At 50.3% G+C, this 18,088-nt stretch overlaps 1 protein-coding gene across 2 annotated transcripts; it reads right to left on the minus strand.

Annotated features, from left to right (window-relative positions):
• Positions 1 to 4,605: 4,605 nt before the first annotated feature.
• On the minus strand, positions 4,606 to 16,874 carry ANHX (anomalous homeobox). 2 transcript variants are annotated; one of them, XM_063083755.1, is made up of 9 exons: positions 16,626 to 16,874; positions 15,280 to 15,407; positions 11,809 to 11,932; positions 10,619 to 10,835; positions 9,976 to 10,096; positions 8,485 to 8,777; positions 6,090 to 6,237; positions 4,994 to 5,078; positions 4,606 to 4,692 (listed from the first exon to the last, which is right to left on the minus strand). In XM_063083755.1, the coding sequence occupies exons 1-9, from the start codon at positions 16,872 to 16,874 to the stop codon at positions 4,606 to 4,608; spliced, it is 1,452 nt and encodes a 483-aa protein (XP_062939825.1). The 2 variants fall into 2 exon arrangements, with proteins under 2 accessions (XP_062939825.1, XP_062939830.1); XM_063083760.1 differs by lacking the exon at positions 8,485 to 8,777 and having other exon boundaries at positions 6,090 to 6,218.
• Positions 16,875 to 18,088: the final 1,214 nt, after the last annotated feature.

Raw genomic sequence — 18,088 nt, forward strand, 5'->3', positions numbered from 1 at the left:
ATCATCTTTTAAATAAATTTTAAAAAGGTTTATGTACTGTAGGATCCCATTCCTAAGACAGTCTGGAAAGAGAAAACAATGAAGTGGATAAGCAGATCAATGGTTGCCAGGGATTCCTGAGGGTAGTGAGACTAAGGTGAAGACTTCTGTATGATACTTTAATGGTAGGTACCTGTCACTTTGTATTTGACAAATCCATAGATTTTTACAGCATAAATAGTAAATCTTAATTTATGTGTATTTCATATAAAAGCACTTAGGTAAATAGATTCCAGGCTGGAATGCACCTTTCCCAAATTGCTATATTCCAGTACTATAAAGTTTATAGTGATAAACATACAGATTATTTTTAAAAGATCACAGATAAATTACCTAACTTTACATAAGAAAATAGAAAAAGAAAAAAAGAAAAAAAGAAATAAACTAAGCCCAAAGATAGCAAAAAGAAGGAAATAATAAAGATTAGAGCAGAAATAAATGAAAGAAAGAACGAAAAAAAAAAAACAATAGAACAAAATCTGGCTTTTAAAAAATTAATTTTGTTAAGCAAAATTAACAAAACATTAGTTACACTAAAAAAAAAAACAGAAAGACTCAAATAAGTGCAATCAGAAATGAAAGAAGCAATGATGAAGCCACAGAAATGAAAAGAATCATAGGGGACTATTATTAACAACTATACACCAACAAATTGACAACCTAGAAGAAATGGGTAAATTCCTAGAAACATACAACCCACCAAGTCTGAATCTTGAACAAATAGTAAACCTAAACCAACTTTCAACTACTAAGAAGATTGAATCAGTGTCAAAAACCTCTCAAGAAAAAACCCTCAGGATCAGAGGGCTTCACCAGTGAATTCTACCAAAAACCTAAAGAAGAATTCATGCCAATTATCAAAAAAACTAAAGAAAATAAGACATCCAAACTCACTTTGAGGCCAGGGTCACCCTGATACCAAAGCCAGACAAAGACGCTAGAAGAAAAGAAAACTAAAGGCCAATGCCCCTCATAGACATGGATGAAAACAATCTTAAAAATAAACTGGCAAACCAAATTCAACACATTAAAAGGATCATAAACCATGACCAAGTGGAACTTATCTCTGAGAGGCAAGTATGCTTCAACAAACAAAAATCATTTAGTATAATATACCATATCAACAAAATAAACTATAAAAATCTCAGCATCATCTCAATAAATGCAGAAATAGTACTTGACAAAATCCAAACTTTTTCATGATAAAAACTCTCATCAAACTAAGATTAGAAAGAAAATCTACCTAAACACAGTAAGTGCCGCAAATGAAAAGCCCAGAATTTACATCATTCTCAACTTTGAAATGCTGAAAGCTTTTCCTCTAGGATTAGGAAGAAGGAGAGGATAGCCACTCGTGCCACTTCTATTCAGCAGAATGCTCAAAGGTCTAGCCAGAGCAATTAGGTAACAACAGAAACAAAAACATCATTCAGGTTGGAAATTAAGAGGTAATATTATGTCTGTTTGCAGATGGCATGATGTTATATTTTTAAAATGTTGACTTCACAAAAAAATAAAACTGTCAGAAATAATAAACAAATTCAGTAAAGTTGCAGAGACAAAATTTTCCTACAAATATCAGTTGCATTTTTATATACTCACAATAATCTATCTGAAAAGGGATTGAGAAAACAATCCCTGTACAATAGCATCAAAAAGAAAATACTTGGAAATAAATCTAACTATGGAAGTGAAAAACTTGTACACTGAAAATTACAAAACACTGCTGAAAGAAATTAAAGAGACACAAGTAATTGAAAGGATATCCCTCATTAATGGATTGAAAGAATTAATTATTGTTAAAATGTCCATACTACCCAAAGCAATCCACAGTTTCAATGCAGTCCCTATCAAAATACCAAAGGCAGTTTTACAGCAATAAAACACAATCCTGGGCAGAGCCCGTGGCGCACTTGGTAGAGTGCTGCGCTAGGAGCACGGCGACGCTCCCGCCGCGGGTTCGGATCCCATATAGGAATGGCCAGTGCGCTCACTGGCTGAGTGCTGGTCACGAAAAAGACAAAAAAAAAAAAGAATCTTTAAAAAAAATAAAATAAAATAAAATAAAATAAAATAAAATAAAAATAAAACACAATCCTAAAATTCATATAGAACGCAAAAGACACACAATAACCAAAACAACCTTGAGAAAGAAAACCAACCTGAGGTATCACACTTCCTGATTATAAAATATAGGGCCGAGCCGGTGGTGCACTCGGGAGAGTGCAGCGCTGGGAGCGCAGCGACGCTCCCGCCGCGGGTTCGGATCCTATATAGGAATGGCCGGAGCACTCGCTGGCTGAGTGCCGGTCACGAAAAAGACAAAATATATATATATATATTGCAAAGCCACAGTAATTTAAAAAGTATGGTACTGGCATAAAAACAGACATGTGGATCAATGCAACAGAATACAGAGTACAGAAATAAATCCAAACATACACAGCCAACTAAATTTTTATGAGCAGAATAAAAGCTGACCCTTTTTATACACCACACACAAAATCAACTCAAAATGCATTAAAGACTTAAGCATAAGACCTGAAATTGTAAAACTGCCAGAAAAAAACATAGAAGGAAAGCTTTATGACATTAGTCTTGGCAATGATTTCTTGGATTTGACCCCAAAAGCACATGTAACAAAATTAAAAATAGACAAGTGGGACTATGTCATACTAAAAACCGTCTACACAGGGGAAAAAAAAAAAAGAACAGATTAAAAGGGCAAAGTAAGTACAGAATAGAAAAATAACTATAAACCATATATCTGATAATGGATTAGTATCCAAATATTCACAAATTAATTAATGTAAGGAAGCCCTACATCTCAATACAAAAAAGGAAAGATAAAACATGAGCAAATAACTGGAATAGCACTTTCAACAAGGAAGACATATAGATGGCTAACAGATATATTAAAAGGTGCTCAAACCACTACATCAAAGAAATGCAAGCCAAAACCAGTGAAATATTAGGTCACGTGTTATGACAGCCATTATTATATTGAAAAGATTAAAAAGGCAAATAACCTGAACTTTCCCCAAAGAAGACATAACCCTAACTCTAACCCGACTCATAACTCCTGACCCCTCACCTGATCCAGACCCTAACAACCCTAACCCTAATCTCTAACCCTAACCTCTAATCCTAACCCTAACCCCAACCGTTAACCCAAACCATATCCTAACCATAACACCAAACCAACTTCAACCCTAACCCCTAACCCCTACCCTAACCTCTAACCCCATCCCAAACTCCAACCCCTAAACCCTAACCCTAACTCACAGAAGATTAATCCTTCAGAATTAAGCTTAATTCCATGAAACCGAGCACCACCATGTGGAACTCGCATCGAGATAGCGGGAACTCAGGAACCCTAACCATAACTCTAGCTCTAGCCCCAATCCTAACCCCAACCCCTAACACTACCCCTAACCCCCCTAGCAGCACACCCTCTTCATCGCCACCTCCTCCTCCTCCTCCAGGCCCACAGATTGCCAGGGGTGTGCCTGGCATGGGTGAGCAGTGCAATGGCCTCTGTTCTCCCAGTGCAGCTGCTGGTCCCATGACACCATGATCCTACAGGGAGGAAATCTTGTGCCTGCATCTTTCTCAAGCTTAGGAGTTTTGAGAGCAGGACCAGGGACTGATTTCTCTGGGTCACAGTCCAGCCCACCCATGGCTCTCCTCCAAGTCAGGCATGTGGGCAGAGGTGCAAAGGGTCAGTACAGACACCCCCAGACCCCACAGTCCACTTCTTGGGCTACCATGACTGACCCAGAAAGTCAGCTTCCAGGAATTTATCCTGAGGAAATAACCAGGTTAAGGGGCAAAGGGCGGAGGACAGGGAATCCCACCCTAATGCTGCTCATAAAATAGAGACACTGGACACAACCCCAATGTCCATCAATAGGGTATGATGCCCCCATCAGCGCACACTGCCATGAAACACCAGCAAAACCGGAAGGCTGACGCAACACAGACAGATGCCCAGGGTTGTGTATAAGTGAATAAGAGGTTGTGTATAAGTTCAAAACATTAAACTTTAATTAAATTGAAACATTTGCATCACAAACATGAATTACAACCTGAAGGGAAAATCCACCCTGCCTGGGACTGTCTCTCAGCACTCAAGGGAGAAGCCCCACAAACACAGAAATGTCAGAACACCAGCCACACCTCACTCCCACAGTACCTGGGCGCAGGGCAGGTGGGAAGGCCACCAGCACTGGAACACTCTCCTCTCCCCAGAAAGTCCTTCCCTGCACACATCTTGCACCAGAGTTTGGCTCCAATCCATCGCTGCCCCCGTGGGACATACCAATCTTTGACGTCTGCTCTCATGAACATTTCTCAAATGCTCCCTGCAGTACAGGGAGCTGCCCACCAAACTATTCGAACATGCCAGCAAGCCAAGAGGCCCTCAGTGCTTCTCAGCAGAACCCCTCAGGGAACTCTGGGGACCTCCATTTTTTATTCAGGATAAAGCTCTATAACTTGTGTTGAACAGCTGGACAGTCCACACCTGCTTCTGTTGGGGTTCTGGGCTGGCTCCTAGGGTACAACTCAGCCCAGGCTGCCCCCTGAAAACTCAAGGAGCATCCTGGCTCCCCAGAAGGCATCACAGGAGACCTGGCCATCAGGCCACTGCACCTGGAAGAACAATGCAGCGTTACACAGAGGCTGCCTCTGCCAGGCGCCAAGACCTGCCTCCAGCCTGGCATTCTTGAACCTGTGCAGACCCTCCTACCCTGGACTCAGGAGGGAATGTTGCCCCACGGCACCCCCACCCCAGCTCCCAGTCCACTGATGTCCAGCCAGGAGTCATCACTGCCCCTCACCCATCTCTGCCTGGTTTGTTCAATCAAACAGCACTAGCTGAGCCCTCCCAGCACCATGAGCTCAGATCCTGGAGTCAAGAGGGAGACACATGGTGCTTGTAGGAAGATCTCACCTTGCTGGAGGGCAGGGGCTGGTCCAGCTCCATGGAAGACCCTGAGCCCTGGAAGGTGGATGGGGCTGGCGCCAGCTCTAGGGGACTAGAAAAGGAAAGGTGTCAGGACAGGCTGTTTTGAGGGGACATGAAGTGATGAGACCCACCCAGATATGCTTTCTACACATCAGGAGCTGTTCTAGGTGCTTGAGACTGATCAGGAATAGACTCTCTTCCCACAGGGCCTGCACATCTGTAGGGTGTCAAGAGGGAAATGTGGTTCACACTGAGGAGAACCTCGGTGGGAGAAATAATAAAGAGAAATGAAGGCAAGTGTACAGAGTACACGTGTGTCGGAATGTCCATAGCAGCCTTATCCGTAGTCACCCCACAGTGGGAACACCCACATGCCATCCACAGGAGAATGGATCAACAAACAGGTCCACACCCTGGAACACGGCTTAGCCATGAAAAGGAATGAACTACTGATACACCCAGCAACGGGGCAAATCTCAAAGAAGCCAGACCAAAACCAAACAAAAAGCCCCAAGTACATACCGTGTGATTGTATTTACATGAAATTCTATAGAACGTAGCTAATCTACAGTGACGGAAGCAATCTATGTCCCTGGGGGGGGGGACAGGGGGGAGGGTACATTCACACCCCTATGGTTGTGGCTTTGTGGTGGACATGAAGGTCTCACTGAGAAAACTGTCAGCTGCTCCATCTAACATGCATGATTACCGTACGACAATCGCACCTCTGTGAAGCTGAAGCTGCTTTAAAGAAGGATTTAAGGTCCTCAGATCAGAACAAAAATGTATGAGAGGAATGGTCAAGGCAGCCCGGAAGACAGTCCACGTGAGCCATGAGGGACACCGTCCAAAGGACAGGATGCCCACTTCTGCTCTGATGTTTTGGGGTGCCGTTTTGTTTGAGGGAAAAACTACCCTTCTTTCCATATATACAGGCTGGGAGGACTGTTACAGCTTTCAGAAACCCACGAGTAAAGGACTTGATCTGCACGGTCTGAGATGTGAGTCTGTAAACCAAGCACTGCCCCACACCTCGTGGTCCAGAGAGCATCGTCCAAGCCCGTTGCTCTCTGGGACTTACCTCTGGGTGAGGATGAGGTCAGGAGCCTGCAGCGGGGGCTGTGTCACCAGGAAGTCACCCGACTGTAGATGTGCTCGTCCTCCACTTGTGCCTTGACATTCCTCCAGGTACATGCTCTGGGGATGGCCACTGGGTGGGTCAGAAATTCCTGCACATAAAACAATTCCACAATCCACTGGAGGAGAAAGGGGCATGGCCCACGTGTGGCACAGCCAAGACCACCAACACCAAAAAAAAAAAAAGACAGCAAGAAATGGAAGACCAATATCACCAAAGTGACAGGTCCCCTTAGAGGAACGAGTCCCCAGATCCCTTCCTCTTTCTGGACCCACATTCTTCTCTATTCAAGGAAGGGCCAGAATCCACAGTCCCAATAGTCCCACATTCAAACTATGAAGCATATTTTCAAAATTCTAATTAGAATCCTCAGAAAAGTATAAGACAGAAAGTAACAATCTATACAGGAAGGTGATGGAGTTCAGATGTATTTTCCTCCCAGAACTCATGTATAAATGTGATCCCCAGTGTGGCAGTGTTGGGACCTGTTTGAGTCATGAAGGCGGATCCCTCATTAATGGGTTAATGCTCTCCCTGGGGGGTGGGGGTAGTGAGTGGGTTCTCGCCCCTGAAAGCTGGATGTTTAAAAGACCCCAGCACCTTCCTTCCTTCCCTCCCTCCCCCTCCACCCTCCTCCCCCTCCCCCCTAATGTGATCTGCTTGTACCCACCGGCTGCCTGCCACTTTCAGCCATGAGTAAAAAAAAAGCAGCCTGAGGCCCATGCCAGATGCAGCTGTCCCAGAATTGTGAGCCAAATAAACCTCTGTTCTTTATAAATTACCCAGTCTCAAGTATTCTGTTGTAGCAACACAAAACGGACTAATACAGAAGGAAAATTCAGAGATCAGTAAAGAGAACTTTCAATGCTCTTAAAATATATAACTCAAAATATAACTGTGAAAATAAAAAATTGGAAGACAGAATTTAAGAAATATCCCAAAATGCACATACAATAAAAAAGAAAATGAAATATAAGACAAAAGATAAGCTCTTGGGGGAGACAGGTCTCAGAGTTTCAACTTCTAAATACCATTTGTGCTCTGAAGAGAGAATTGGAAACACAGACAAAATGACTTATCAAAGATATTACTGAAGACATTATCAAAGAATATTACAAAAAATGCCCAGAGCTTAAAGGAGACCTTGCTCTTTAAACTGAAAGGCTTACCAGAAAGATTTATTAAAAAGACCCACACATAGAACCATCAGTGTGAAATCTCAGAACACCAACACAGACAAACAAAGAAAGAACCTAAAGCTCTAAGAAAGGAAAAATAGGTTATCTGCAAAGGAATAAACATCACAATGACATCTAATTTAACAACACTAAATGCTACCCCCCAAAATGATACAATGTCTTCAAATTTCTGAGGGAAAAGTATTTTCAACTCAGAATTCTGTCCCTGCCAAACTGTTAATCAAACATGACAGTAGATTGAAGACATTTTTAGAACATGCAAGGACTCAAAAAATGTATCTTGCAGGCATTCTTCCTTGCCAAGTTAATTGAAGACAAGGGATTTGAGAAAGAAACAACACTGGAACATTGTTTCCAGTGTTCAGGAAACACTGGAGCAAACACAAGGAAGCAGTTATGCGAGCTCTGGGGATGACGGCTCCACTCAGGCCTGAGGGGACGTCACTTGGATTGACAGGAAAAAGGAGGGCTCCCAGTAGTGAGTTTACAGATGAGATTCTTGAAATGCTGGAAAATGTTAATGATGTAATAAAAGCAGACAATGTAAGGAAAAAGAAAGGCAATTAGAAACCCCAAGAAAACAAAAAGCTGGAGAAAAGATGTACAAACCCATAAAATACTAAGAAAGGTACATGAATCATAGTGCCAATATCCTCCTTACAAGGTGCAAAAATCACAAGATTCTATTGCATTTGAAAGGCAAAATATATATCTAAATACATTTTACTTAAAGGTACTTATAGCTACAATAAGAACTAAGAAAGAAATTAAAATAATGATATTTCTATGATAGGTTGAGGGTGGAGAGTCTAACCTCCTCTTGCACCAGGTGTTAACAGGTAAGTTAGGTGGACTGGAGCAAGGGCAGCAGGGGAGCATCAGTTTCCTTTCATTTTATCTCTTTCCTCAGTGTCTTCTTTTTTGTCATGTGCCTATTTTTTTACCAAATAAAATGAATAAGTAATTTGGATGTTTGCTGGAAGAGTTTCTGTCCCATCTGCACTGGTTCTGGATCTAATCAAACACTACAGATCAGGCAGAAAATCCTGGTCCTGCCCACACTTTCACCCCCTCAAACAAGACCCAAGTAGTTGCAGTGTCTGGTGCAGAAACTCATGGTCTGTCCAAAGTGGACCCACCTGTAGGCCTGGGATCACCGAGGGTGGCGAAGGACACTGACACAGTGGCGTCTGCGGGGTGCATCATGTAGTCCAGCCCATGATGATGGGCCAGTTGCCCCGTCTGGAAGGAAACTTCCTTGGAGGATGCCATTGCAAGAGACATCAGCCACGATTCAGGCGCAGCCAGAGAGGTGTCCATCATGTTACTGCTGGCAGCCAGAGGACAGAGGCGAGAGCCAGGGCAAACGAGGGGGAGGGTGGCAGGATCATGGCCAGGCCCCTCCTGGTACATCTCCCCACACTGTAGAGACCTGGGGGACAGAGCATACACCATCCCTTGGTGGGGAGAAGCTCCCTCAGGCCTGGGCAGTAGGGCCTGGGAGGAGACTCCTGCCAAGCTTGGGAATGTGGGTCTTGACTCAGCACTGAAGGCTGTGGAGCCAGCACCTCACTCAACACATGGCCTTCACCATTCTCCCTGTGGTCGCAAGGACTGGGGCTGGGTTCGGACAGGCCCTGTCCCTAGAGACACTTAATAAAGACTATTACTGGAAACCTAAAATACATTAGCAGTTTATTTACAATGATCCTCGATGAAGTATTTTTCTATAGTACTGGAAAATAAAAATGATTAGTTAGAGCCTTAACAGTTAAGTGAATAAATGATGGTTGATCCTAAAGGCATATTAGGCAGAAGTTGATTATAATTTAAAGAAGTAAAATTCCATGAATGCTCAGATGTCTTAGATGGTGCCCCCAGGCCTTTGTTAAACACCTCCCCCTTAATCTTGGCAACAACCCCCATGGCAGGTGCTATCACCATCCACATTTCACAAGTGTGAGATCATGTGAACCTAAGGTCACACACCTGGGCGGTGCCAGGCCTGGATATGAGCCAGGCACAGGTGATGCCATAAGATATGGTGACATCACCACAGAACACGGAAAAGAAGCAGAAGTGCCCATGGTGTGATGGTCAGACAGGACGCGGGCAGCCCTGGCGGACCCAGTCCTGAGGCTGACCAGCCTGTGGGCTGCCCCCACTTTTCTTCTTACATCAGGTTCTTGCCTCATCCCAGGATGAACACAGAGCACAAGGAGAGCACTCAGTAGTGCCAGTGCACAGTAGGAACTCGAGAGACACTGACTAACTCAGTGAAATACATAACAGACAAAATACTAGAAATAAACAAAGCTCCACAGCAGCTGGGTTTGTCTTTACGTGTTCGGTCTGCATGGTTTTCCTTCTATTTCCCCCATTTTCTGAAACAGACATGAATTCAGGTATGAGTCAGGCTGCAGGGAGCCAAGTGTGGGGTCTCTGATACGGGGTCCTTGATGGTAGTTTCCCCCACCCCTGGGGTCACAGCTGTCTCTGCTCTCAGCAGTCACTGACCCCCAGTGTTGGGGCCCAGCATACCCAGGCCCAGTCCATGCCCTGGTCTCCACCTGAGGAGGGAGGGGACTGAACAGGTGAGATGGTCTCATGGCCCGTGGAGATGACAGTACCTGGGAGCCAGTGGCTTTGAGATTGTCTCATCTCTAGGAACGTCTGGGACCAGGGCCTGCAGCTCCCACAGTCCTGAGGTGTTCTCGGGGGACTGTGGAGGCCTATTTTCCTCACCTCCTGCTAAAAGCAGATCAGATGGGAAGGGAGGCTTAGTGAGGCTGCGATCCCAGCCTCCTTCCCAGCAGGTAAGAGCAGCCCTGCTGGATGGAAAAGCGTATCCCCACTGTGTCATCCCAATGTTCTGTCTGTCCTTTGGTCTGAACCAAGAATCCATAATTACAAACCCAAGACACCCCAAATCCTGCCGCTTGCTTCGTTTCCCCAGTCTGCTCACTGGACCCCTCCCTCTGGCCAGAGGATGCCCCCTCCCATCCCACGTCCCCCCTCTCCAGCCCAACTCCTGGCCCTGGAGACACACTACCCTCAAAACGCAGATGGGCAGCCACAGCCCCACCTAGGCCGATCCTGAGCCCAGCCTGACCCTCGGTCTCAGTGAACTTGCTCCCCACAGGGTGAAGCCCTGAACCTGCTGACTGGCGGCGGGGGGCTGTCCCTGTAACCAGAGTAACCCTACCTAGGCCTAACCCTTGTCAGAAATCAGCCCCCCAAACACAAGGAGGCTGGGGCTCTCGGGCCACTCACCTGACCACTGAGGTCTGTCCGCAAACCCAGGGTCAACACGAGGGTCGCCCGAGGAGTGCAGGGGATCAGGACCCCTCTGCCTTGCACTGGGGTCTTCTGCGGTGGCCTGCTGGGCTGGCTCCATGCGCTGGAAAAGGGCCCTTTGGCGCCGCCGGTAATTGGCAAACCAGTTGTACACCTGCTCAGCGGTCAAGCTCGTCTCCAAAGCCAAGTTCTCCTGCCCCCAAACAACAGAACTTCTAGCCCTGTTTCCATGCTTCGAGCCACAAGGGTGCGCAGAGCCGACTGCGACAGCTCATTTCCACGGAGACAGGGGGCCGGAGCCCAGCCCGCCCTCTCCAAGAACAGCAGAGCGGGCACTCGGGGCACTGGGGTGGTGGACAAAGGAACGGCTCCTGGGCACGTGCTCGGGGAGGCCGAGGGCGGGTCAGCGTGGGCAGGACACGCAGGCCCCGCCTTCCCGGGCTGCCCCCATCCCCGGCCAGCTGAGGCCCCTGCCAGGCCGTCTGCGCAGTCGCCGCGCGTCCTCCCGGGCGGGAGCACTTGCTCAGTCCACCTCGCGCCAGCGCGCCCGGGGCGATCCTGAGCCCTGGAGGGGCAGGGGCTGCGGAGTCGGCGCCAGGAACGAAACCACCAGGCGGTGGGACAGCACCTCGGCCGCCGCATAGCCCTGACCAGGACCGGCGCATCCGAGCCCGCGCCCTTGGCTTTCCTGGAGCGACCCCCACGCCCCGTCCTCCAACAAGCTGAGCCCGGGGCACTGAGAGAGCCTGCTGCTCGGACAGCGGAGAGGAGCGGGCAGAGCGAGGGCGCAGAGCCTGCTGAATGAATGGGGCGGAGGGCTCCAGGGCGACGCCCGCTGATTGGACGGACATGAGGTGGGTGGGGCGAGCACTGGGGAGAGTTCTGCCAATTGGACGAGGGCGAGAAGTGGGCGGAGGGAGTCGTCCCGGGCTCTGGAGAGCCGGAAGTCGCGCTCACGCCCGCGCCCCTGCGGCTCCCTCGGGCTGCATCTCGAGCCCGCACGCACGTGCTCCGCTGCACCTGCCCCCCACGTCGGAAGGGCACGTCCCGGGCCCGCCACCCTCTAGTACGCGGTCACGAGGGCTCGAGGAGAGGCTGAGACCACCAGCGCCCCGGGAGACAGGCCACTCGGGGCCGGGGAGGGTCGTCCCCTCCTCCCTTCTTACCCGCTGCGCCTTGCTGGGGTTGGCGCTCACGCCCGAGGCGAAGGCGTGCAGCTTCTGGCGAACCTCTCCGGGGAAGTTACGGCTCTTCGGGCCCTCCGGGCAGAGGGAGGGGGGCGGAGGGTTCCTGGATGAGGACGGTGAGGAGGTGGTTACAGCACAGGACACACACCCCCAATCTGCTCCCTGCTCAGGGCCTGGCCCTCTGAGCAACATGACACTCGTGTCCCCTTCATCCCGTGGTCCTCTTCCTAGGGGACGCCTCTCTGTCCCCAGTTTGTGAAAACGACAGTCTCCCATAGAAATGCACATACCCCCGACATACAAAGTTCACACGAGCGTGTGGGGTTTGCCGACGCCCTGAGCATCTGCAGGCCTGAGTGAGGCGCACCCTCTGGGTCCCGTGGCGCTCCTGGGCGCACCTCAGCCCCCTTGGCCCCTACACGGACGCCCGCCTGCACAGGCCTCCCAGAACCTGGCTCCCCGCTCCGTACAGTGTTTTCCTGCTGGTCACTGGTGTCTTGGCCGTCGGCCACTCCCGGGAGGGAGTCGACTGAGGAACGCAGCACTCTGCCCGCCTCCTTCCCCTTCCTGCCGCCCTGCATGGCCACACTAGCCTTTCTCCTCTCTCTTCCAACACCTCCAACCAGGATTCACTATCCTCAGATGACCTGGTTCTTACTTTCCTGAGATGTCATCGGAAGAGCAGCGCCACGTGTCTGCCACCACCTGCCATCCCAAGGCACTCTCCACGCGCCTGCAGGACCCCTGGCCAGTGGAGGCTCCCGCTCCTCTCCAAGCCCAGCCCTGCCTCACCTAGAACTTTCCTCCTGAAACTATTTCCTGTTTTTCACCATCAGTACTTTTACAGAGTCATTCCCACGAGCTGGTAAACATTCTGCAAATCTCTCACCATAAATATAAACCTCTCTTGACTCCCCCCTTCCCCTCAGCTGCTACCCCACTCTCTGCTCCTTTCCAACAAAACTTCTCAAAGAATGACCTAGGATCACTGGCGCCAACTCGTCTCTGCAACGCACCACACCGGATACGCTGCACCATGCCACTAAAAACATTGTTGCCCAGCTCACCAACACCCTCCATCTCCTCAAATACAAAGGCCTTTCTCAGCCCTCCTCTTACCTGACAACCCCCACACACCTCACTGGCTTCTCAGCACCTCACACCTCTGAATTTCCTCTCATCTCACTGGCCACTCCTCAGCTGACCCCTCGCCCTGCTTTGAGCTGCAGAGTCCCAGGGGCCCATCCCCTGAACAAAGAGGCCGCCTCCTCTCTCTGCGCCTTCAGGGCTCTTCAGTACCACTCCGAGAGATAACAAAGGGACAAGTGGCTGACAGCTGCTGAAGCTGGACGATGGAGATATTCAGGTTGGTTATGCTATTTTCTACTATTGTGTATTTTTAATTTTTTCCATTAGAAAAACGTGACATATAAACATATGTCACCTATCTGTGGAACACTTGATACCCACATGCTCACATGGACATCTAAGATGCTTCTCACACATCACCCATCCCAGATGGAACTTGACCCCTGCTCTCCAAACCCTCCCCCAGCCCAGCCCCTGCGCATCTCTGAAGAAACCACCCTGTTCCTGGTGGTCCCACTCAGGCCCCGAGTCTGGCTTTCGTCCCTGTCTTTATCTCCTCCAGCATGTCTAACTCATTAGCAAATCCTCATCTCTACCTCAAAGTCTACCCTGACAAGCCCCTTTCCACCTTCTCCAGCCACTACTGGAGTCCTGGACCAGGCAGAGAGCCTCCACGAACCTCCTACCTCTCTCTGCCCCTGAGCACTGCATCTGCTGTAACTCAGACATCACCCTGATGATGCCCCAGGTCAGAACACAGCATAGCGGTTCACCTTGGCCACGGGACCGGACTGAAGTCCTGCTCCTGCTCACTCATCAGCCCCTGGGGGTCCCCTAGGGCAGGAGGGCGAATTCAGCCACCAGCTGTTTCTATGGCCATGGGCTTAGAATCATTTTTACATTTTTCAAGGTTTGTAATCACACACATGGACACACCCCCCAAAATGTTTACTATCTGCCCCAGGACACCAATCTCCTCTCGACCCCAGGCCTTTGGACTTGCCGCTCCCTCTGCCTGGAACACTTTCTGCTCACGTGGCCAGCACCATCACCATGCTCAGGACCCTCCAAGGCTTGGGCAGGCCTGTGCTGACCGTTCTGTCTAAAGCAGCTCCCTTCACACAGTGGACACCCAACATGCCCCAGCCCTCTTCTGCGCACACTCTCTACATATGGCTTCTCACTCCGTGGACGAGGGAATCCACTTTGTATCCGTATTTATCATCCATTGTCCACATCCAGTGTCAGCTCCAGGAAAGTAGGGCCTAGTCTATATCTCCAGTTCCTCCCCACACCATGCAGGGGACACGTCACAAACACAAGATGCCATCATGCCGGGCCCCCATCACTGCAGTCAGGCAGGTTGTCAGCGTCTCCATGAAGGGATATGATCACATCCACTGATGACCCCAGGCTGGCTAACTGCTGGGCTTCTGAGGACTTGTCTCACTCCATCACTATTTGGTTGGCGCCATGCAAGAGAAGCCTCTCTGGTCCACAAATGAATCCATCTTTTCTTCCTCCAGTAACCAGTGTTGCTTCTCTACCAGGCACTGTGGCTCAGGAATGCTTCACCACTCAGGCTATCAAGAGCTCAGCGCAGAATCTACAGCCCTTCCCTGACCAGTGGAGAACACCCGACAGGAAAAGTAAAGGCTCTGAGGTCTCAGGGTGTAGGCTGGAATCCTGGCTTTGCACCTCCCTTGTGTAAAACTTCAGGCAACTGATTTAACTTTACCGTTTCTCAGTTTTCTTATTCATAAATGGTGATGATGGTAATAAAAATTATTAATAATAGTAACATTTATGCATTGCTGATTATGGTGACAATAATTATTAACATTTATTTAGCACCATCATGTGCCAGGCATTCTTCGGCGCACGTACATATAACTCATTCTAATACTTGCAACTCTCTCGTCCTTATTGCTCCCATAGGCCCTGCGGCCCCTAAGTGGCCACTGGAGCCTGGGTGTGGGGTAGGTGACTTAGGGCACATGTGCTGAGCAGCTCCCTCCTGCCCCTCCATATCCACTGTCCATCCCCGGTCCGTGGGACCTTTGTCCAGCCAGCCCTGGGTGGGAGCTGGGAGAAGGAGGAGACAGGATGCCACCCGCTGGCCTCAGCCTCAGTCCCCCTGGGTACGGCCATTTCCAGCCACCACCTGTGACTGGGTGCCCAGCACACAAGGGCGTGACACACACTGCGATAATATTAAGCTTATTACATTGTGACTATTGCAGCTTTACCTGACTTTCTGCCCATTTCTCCTCACCTTTACTTTACTTTTGGGGTTTGGGATGGTATCTCTAATCCCTTGGGAGCCCCATGGAATAAGCATTAATAAATGACAGCAGGTACCTCTTCCTGCAGCGGAACTTCTGCACCGGGGTCAGTGCAGACACGCCCAGCCTCCTCATCACCAGACGGTAATGGATGTTGTTCCAGAGCTGCACCAGCTCCTGGCTGCCTCCGGGCACCCGGCAACCCTGCCAAGAAAAGCCTGCTGAGCCCTGGTTGCCCCACCCACCCTGAAGCACTGTAGGGACCTGTGTCTGCCATCCCAAACCAACCCAGCCTCGGGAAAGGCCGTGACGTTTATGGGAAGACCAGGGGTCTGGGTTCAAGCACACCAAGTGGGCCAAGCAGTGCAGACATGAGTCAGACAGCCAGCACTCAGTCCCCACCAGGCTACGTCATGTGACCCTGGCCAGGGGGTCACCTCACAGGCCATGAGCAGACACACTCATGTCAGCCACAAACGGACCAGTCATCCCTCCCCCAGCCCGGCCCCACCTTGAAACCCTTCGACCCTCCCAAGAAGGTCTTAAGTGACAGACCTTCATCTCCCATCTAGCAGGGCTGGCCCCTCAGGTGCTTGGCACATCTCAAGCCAAGTGGGATGAAGGGTCCCCTATCTGTGCCCAGTGACAATTTACCCATCCACCTGACCAGACTTTGCAGATGACTGAGGATACCCGATATAGGCCTCTCCTGCGCAGTCCCTGCCACTTACTTAATTCCAATCACCGGCCATGTGAGGCATCCCCATGGGCCCACCTTGGCCTTTACTGCCAGTGTTCTCAGGACCACCTTGGCAAACGAGGCACTGAAAATTATTGAGCTCTCTCTTCAAGGCATAGGGAAGGCCCTATTTTGCCAGGCAGTGGCCCCCTCAGAGCCGATGACTCTGTGCCCCAGCCTCCTGCCAACATGCAGCCATCAGGACACCTGCACTGGAACCTTCCTCTGCCCTGACTTAGCTGCAGGACTTAGCTCTGGTCAGAAATGCCCTGCACAGGCCAGGTCTGTCTCCCCCCACTGCGGGGCCTGAAGCATACGCTAGCAAATAAATAGGCTTCTAGTCAGAAGCGGAGGAAGGCGCCATGGGAGGGGTAACAGGGAGCTACACTGGAGAATAAAGACAGCACTACCTAGACCAACTGACATTTAAAGCAGAAACGGGAAGGGAGAAGGCCACACAAAGAGCCAGGCTCCAGCTTCTGGCAGAGGGAATGACACACAACGGTCCTGAGACTGAGAACTATCTCGCAATTCTAGGAACGGCAGGAAGCCAGCATGGCCACCTCAGGAGGCTGGGAGAGCCCAGGGGCGAGATGGAGGCTGAGGACGAGTTGCCGCAACTCCCTCTGCACCCACCCCCAGCCCAGTCCTACCCTCTGCACCTGCTCCCAGCCCAGTCCTACCTCCAGAAGCCGGCAGGCCGCCTGCTGCTGCTCCTGCTGGGCCAGGACATGGGCGCACACCAGGGCCACGTCTGCGTTGTCCAGGAAATGCAGACGGAGCTGGCTGTCCAGAATGCTGGTGACCAAAGGCTGCACCTGGGCGAGGTCATCCTGGAGGTCCCGACACAGCCTGCCCGCGAGGGTCACCAGCTCCGCAGGAGGAGGGCACGTGTCCCCGTGCTCCTTCAGCAGCATCAGGAAGCTCTGCATCTCGCATCGGGTCAGGGCCACTCTGCCAACACACAGAACAGTCACACAAGGGCAGCATCGACCTTGTCCTTTCTGCCAGTCAGTCCTCAAACCAACTCTACGTGGCAAGTGATACCATGACCCTCATGCCACGGATTCTTGTAAGCTAGGACTAATAAGAGTTCCCTTAAGAAAAGGTAGGGCCATATCACACAGCCCCTAGAATTTCTTCCTAATTGCCCCAAAATACTTTAGTCCTTAATGAACTTGGTTGTGCACCAAGCAGTGGGCTGGGTGCTATCTGCAACGGTTCCTTTCACTTCTCTGAGCCTTCCATGTGGTCCCCTGGCGCCATGTGCACAGGGACCACCCTGCTCCTCTCACCTCTCCTTGCCCTTCTTTGCCCCACGCTGATACAGGTTGGGATGATGTTTCATCTCACTCTTCTGGGCTCAGTGGGGTCAGGAACCTCGTGAGTTGAATTCAGGAGCCGTCCCCAGCATCTGCCGGATGGACGCCTAGGCCTTCCATCTAACCATTTTTAAGAGCAGAGAGACTCGTAGGCCAATACTTAACCTGACTAGTAGACATATTTCCTAGTCCATATGGTTGATCTTGCGAAGTCTCTCATGAAAGGAGGGGCCATAACTTGCTTAAAGAATTCCCCACCTGAGGACATTTAGGCAACGTGCTACTGATTTTTTCCTAACCTAATACCTCTATGTACTCATTTCTGTGGAATACACTCCCTAAAAATGAGGTTTAAGGGTTTAGTAGATGCTGCCAAGCTGCTTTCCAAAAAGGTTGTGAGAATCAGCGTGCCCAGAACTGCAGAGAACCTGCCTGACGCCTCCCCACCTCCCCAGCCCCCCGCCTGGCCTCAGTCTGGATCCTTCGGCTCCGCATGGATCTGGGGACCTCCTGGGCTCTCAGGCGCCACTGGAGACCACGATCTCGTCCACGCCGCCGCCTCCCGGCTCTAGTGCCGTCCCAGCGGGCCTGACTCCGGCCTCGGTGTTTCCAACCACCACGGCGGGCAGGACGCCCTGGACCCCGGGTCTCTCCCGAGAGCTGCGGCTCCGGGAGGAGGGAATGGGAGGACCCCTCCCGGGACCAGCTTTCCTCCAGCGCCAAGCCCCGCGGGCTCTAGGGGCTGGGCACATGCTGGACGGGGCCCCGCGTTCAGGAAGGAGAAGGGCTCCTGCGGGGTCCGCGGGCCTGTGCCCTGGGGGGGG

This window comes from Cynocephalus volans, chromosome 2, assembly GCF_027409185.1.
Source record: "Cynocephalus volans isolate mCynVol1 chromosome 2, mCynVol1.pri, whole genome shotgun sequence".
Lineage (NCBI taxonomy): Eukaryota > Metazoa > Chordata > Mammalia > Dermoptera > Cynocephalidae > Cynocephalus > Cynocephalus volans.

Excerpts from the sequence above, each read along its gene's own strand:
- ANHX (XM_063083755.1), bottom strand. The coding sequence starts at position 16,874 with ATGCAGAGCTTCCTGATGCTGCTGAAGGAGCACGGGGACACGTGCCCT. Across the intron at positions 8,778-9,975 it reads TCAAAGCCACTGGCTCCCAG|GTCTCTACAGTGTGGGGAGA; the intron begins GTACTGTCATCT and ends TCTGTCCCCCAG. Across the intron at positions 4,693-4,993 it reads AGCCCCTGCCCTCCAGCAAG|GTGCAGTGGCCTGATGGCCA; the intron begins GTGAGATCTTCC and ends TTGTTCTTCCAG.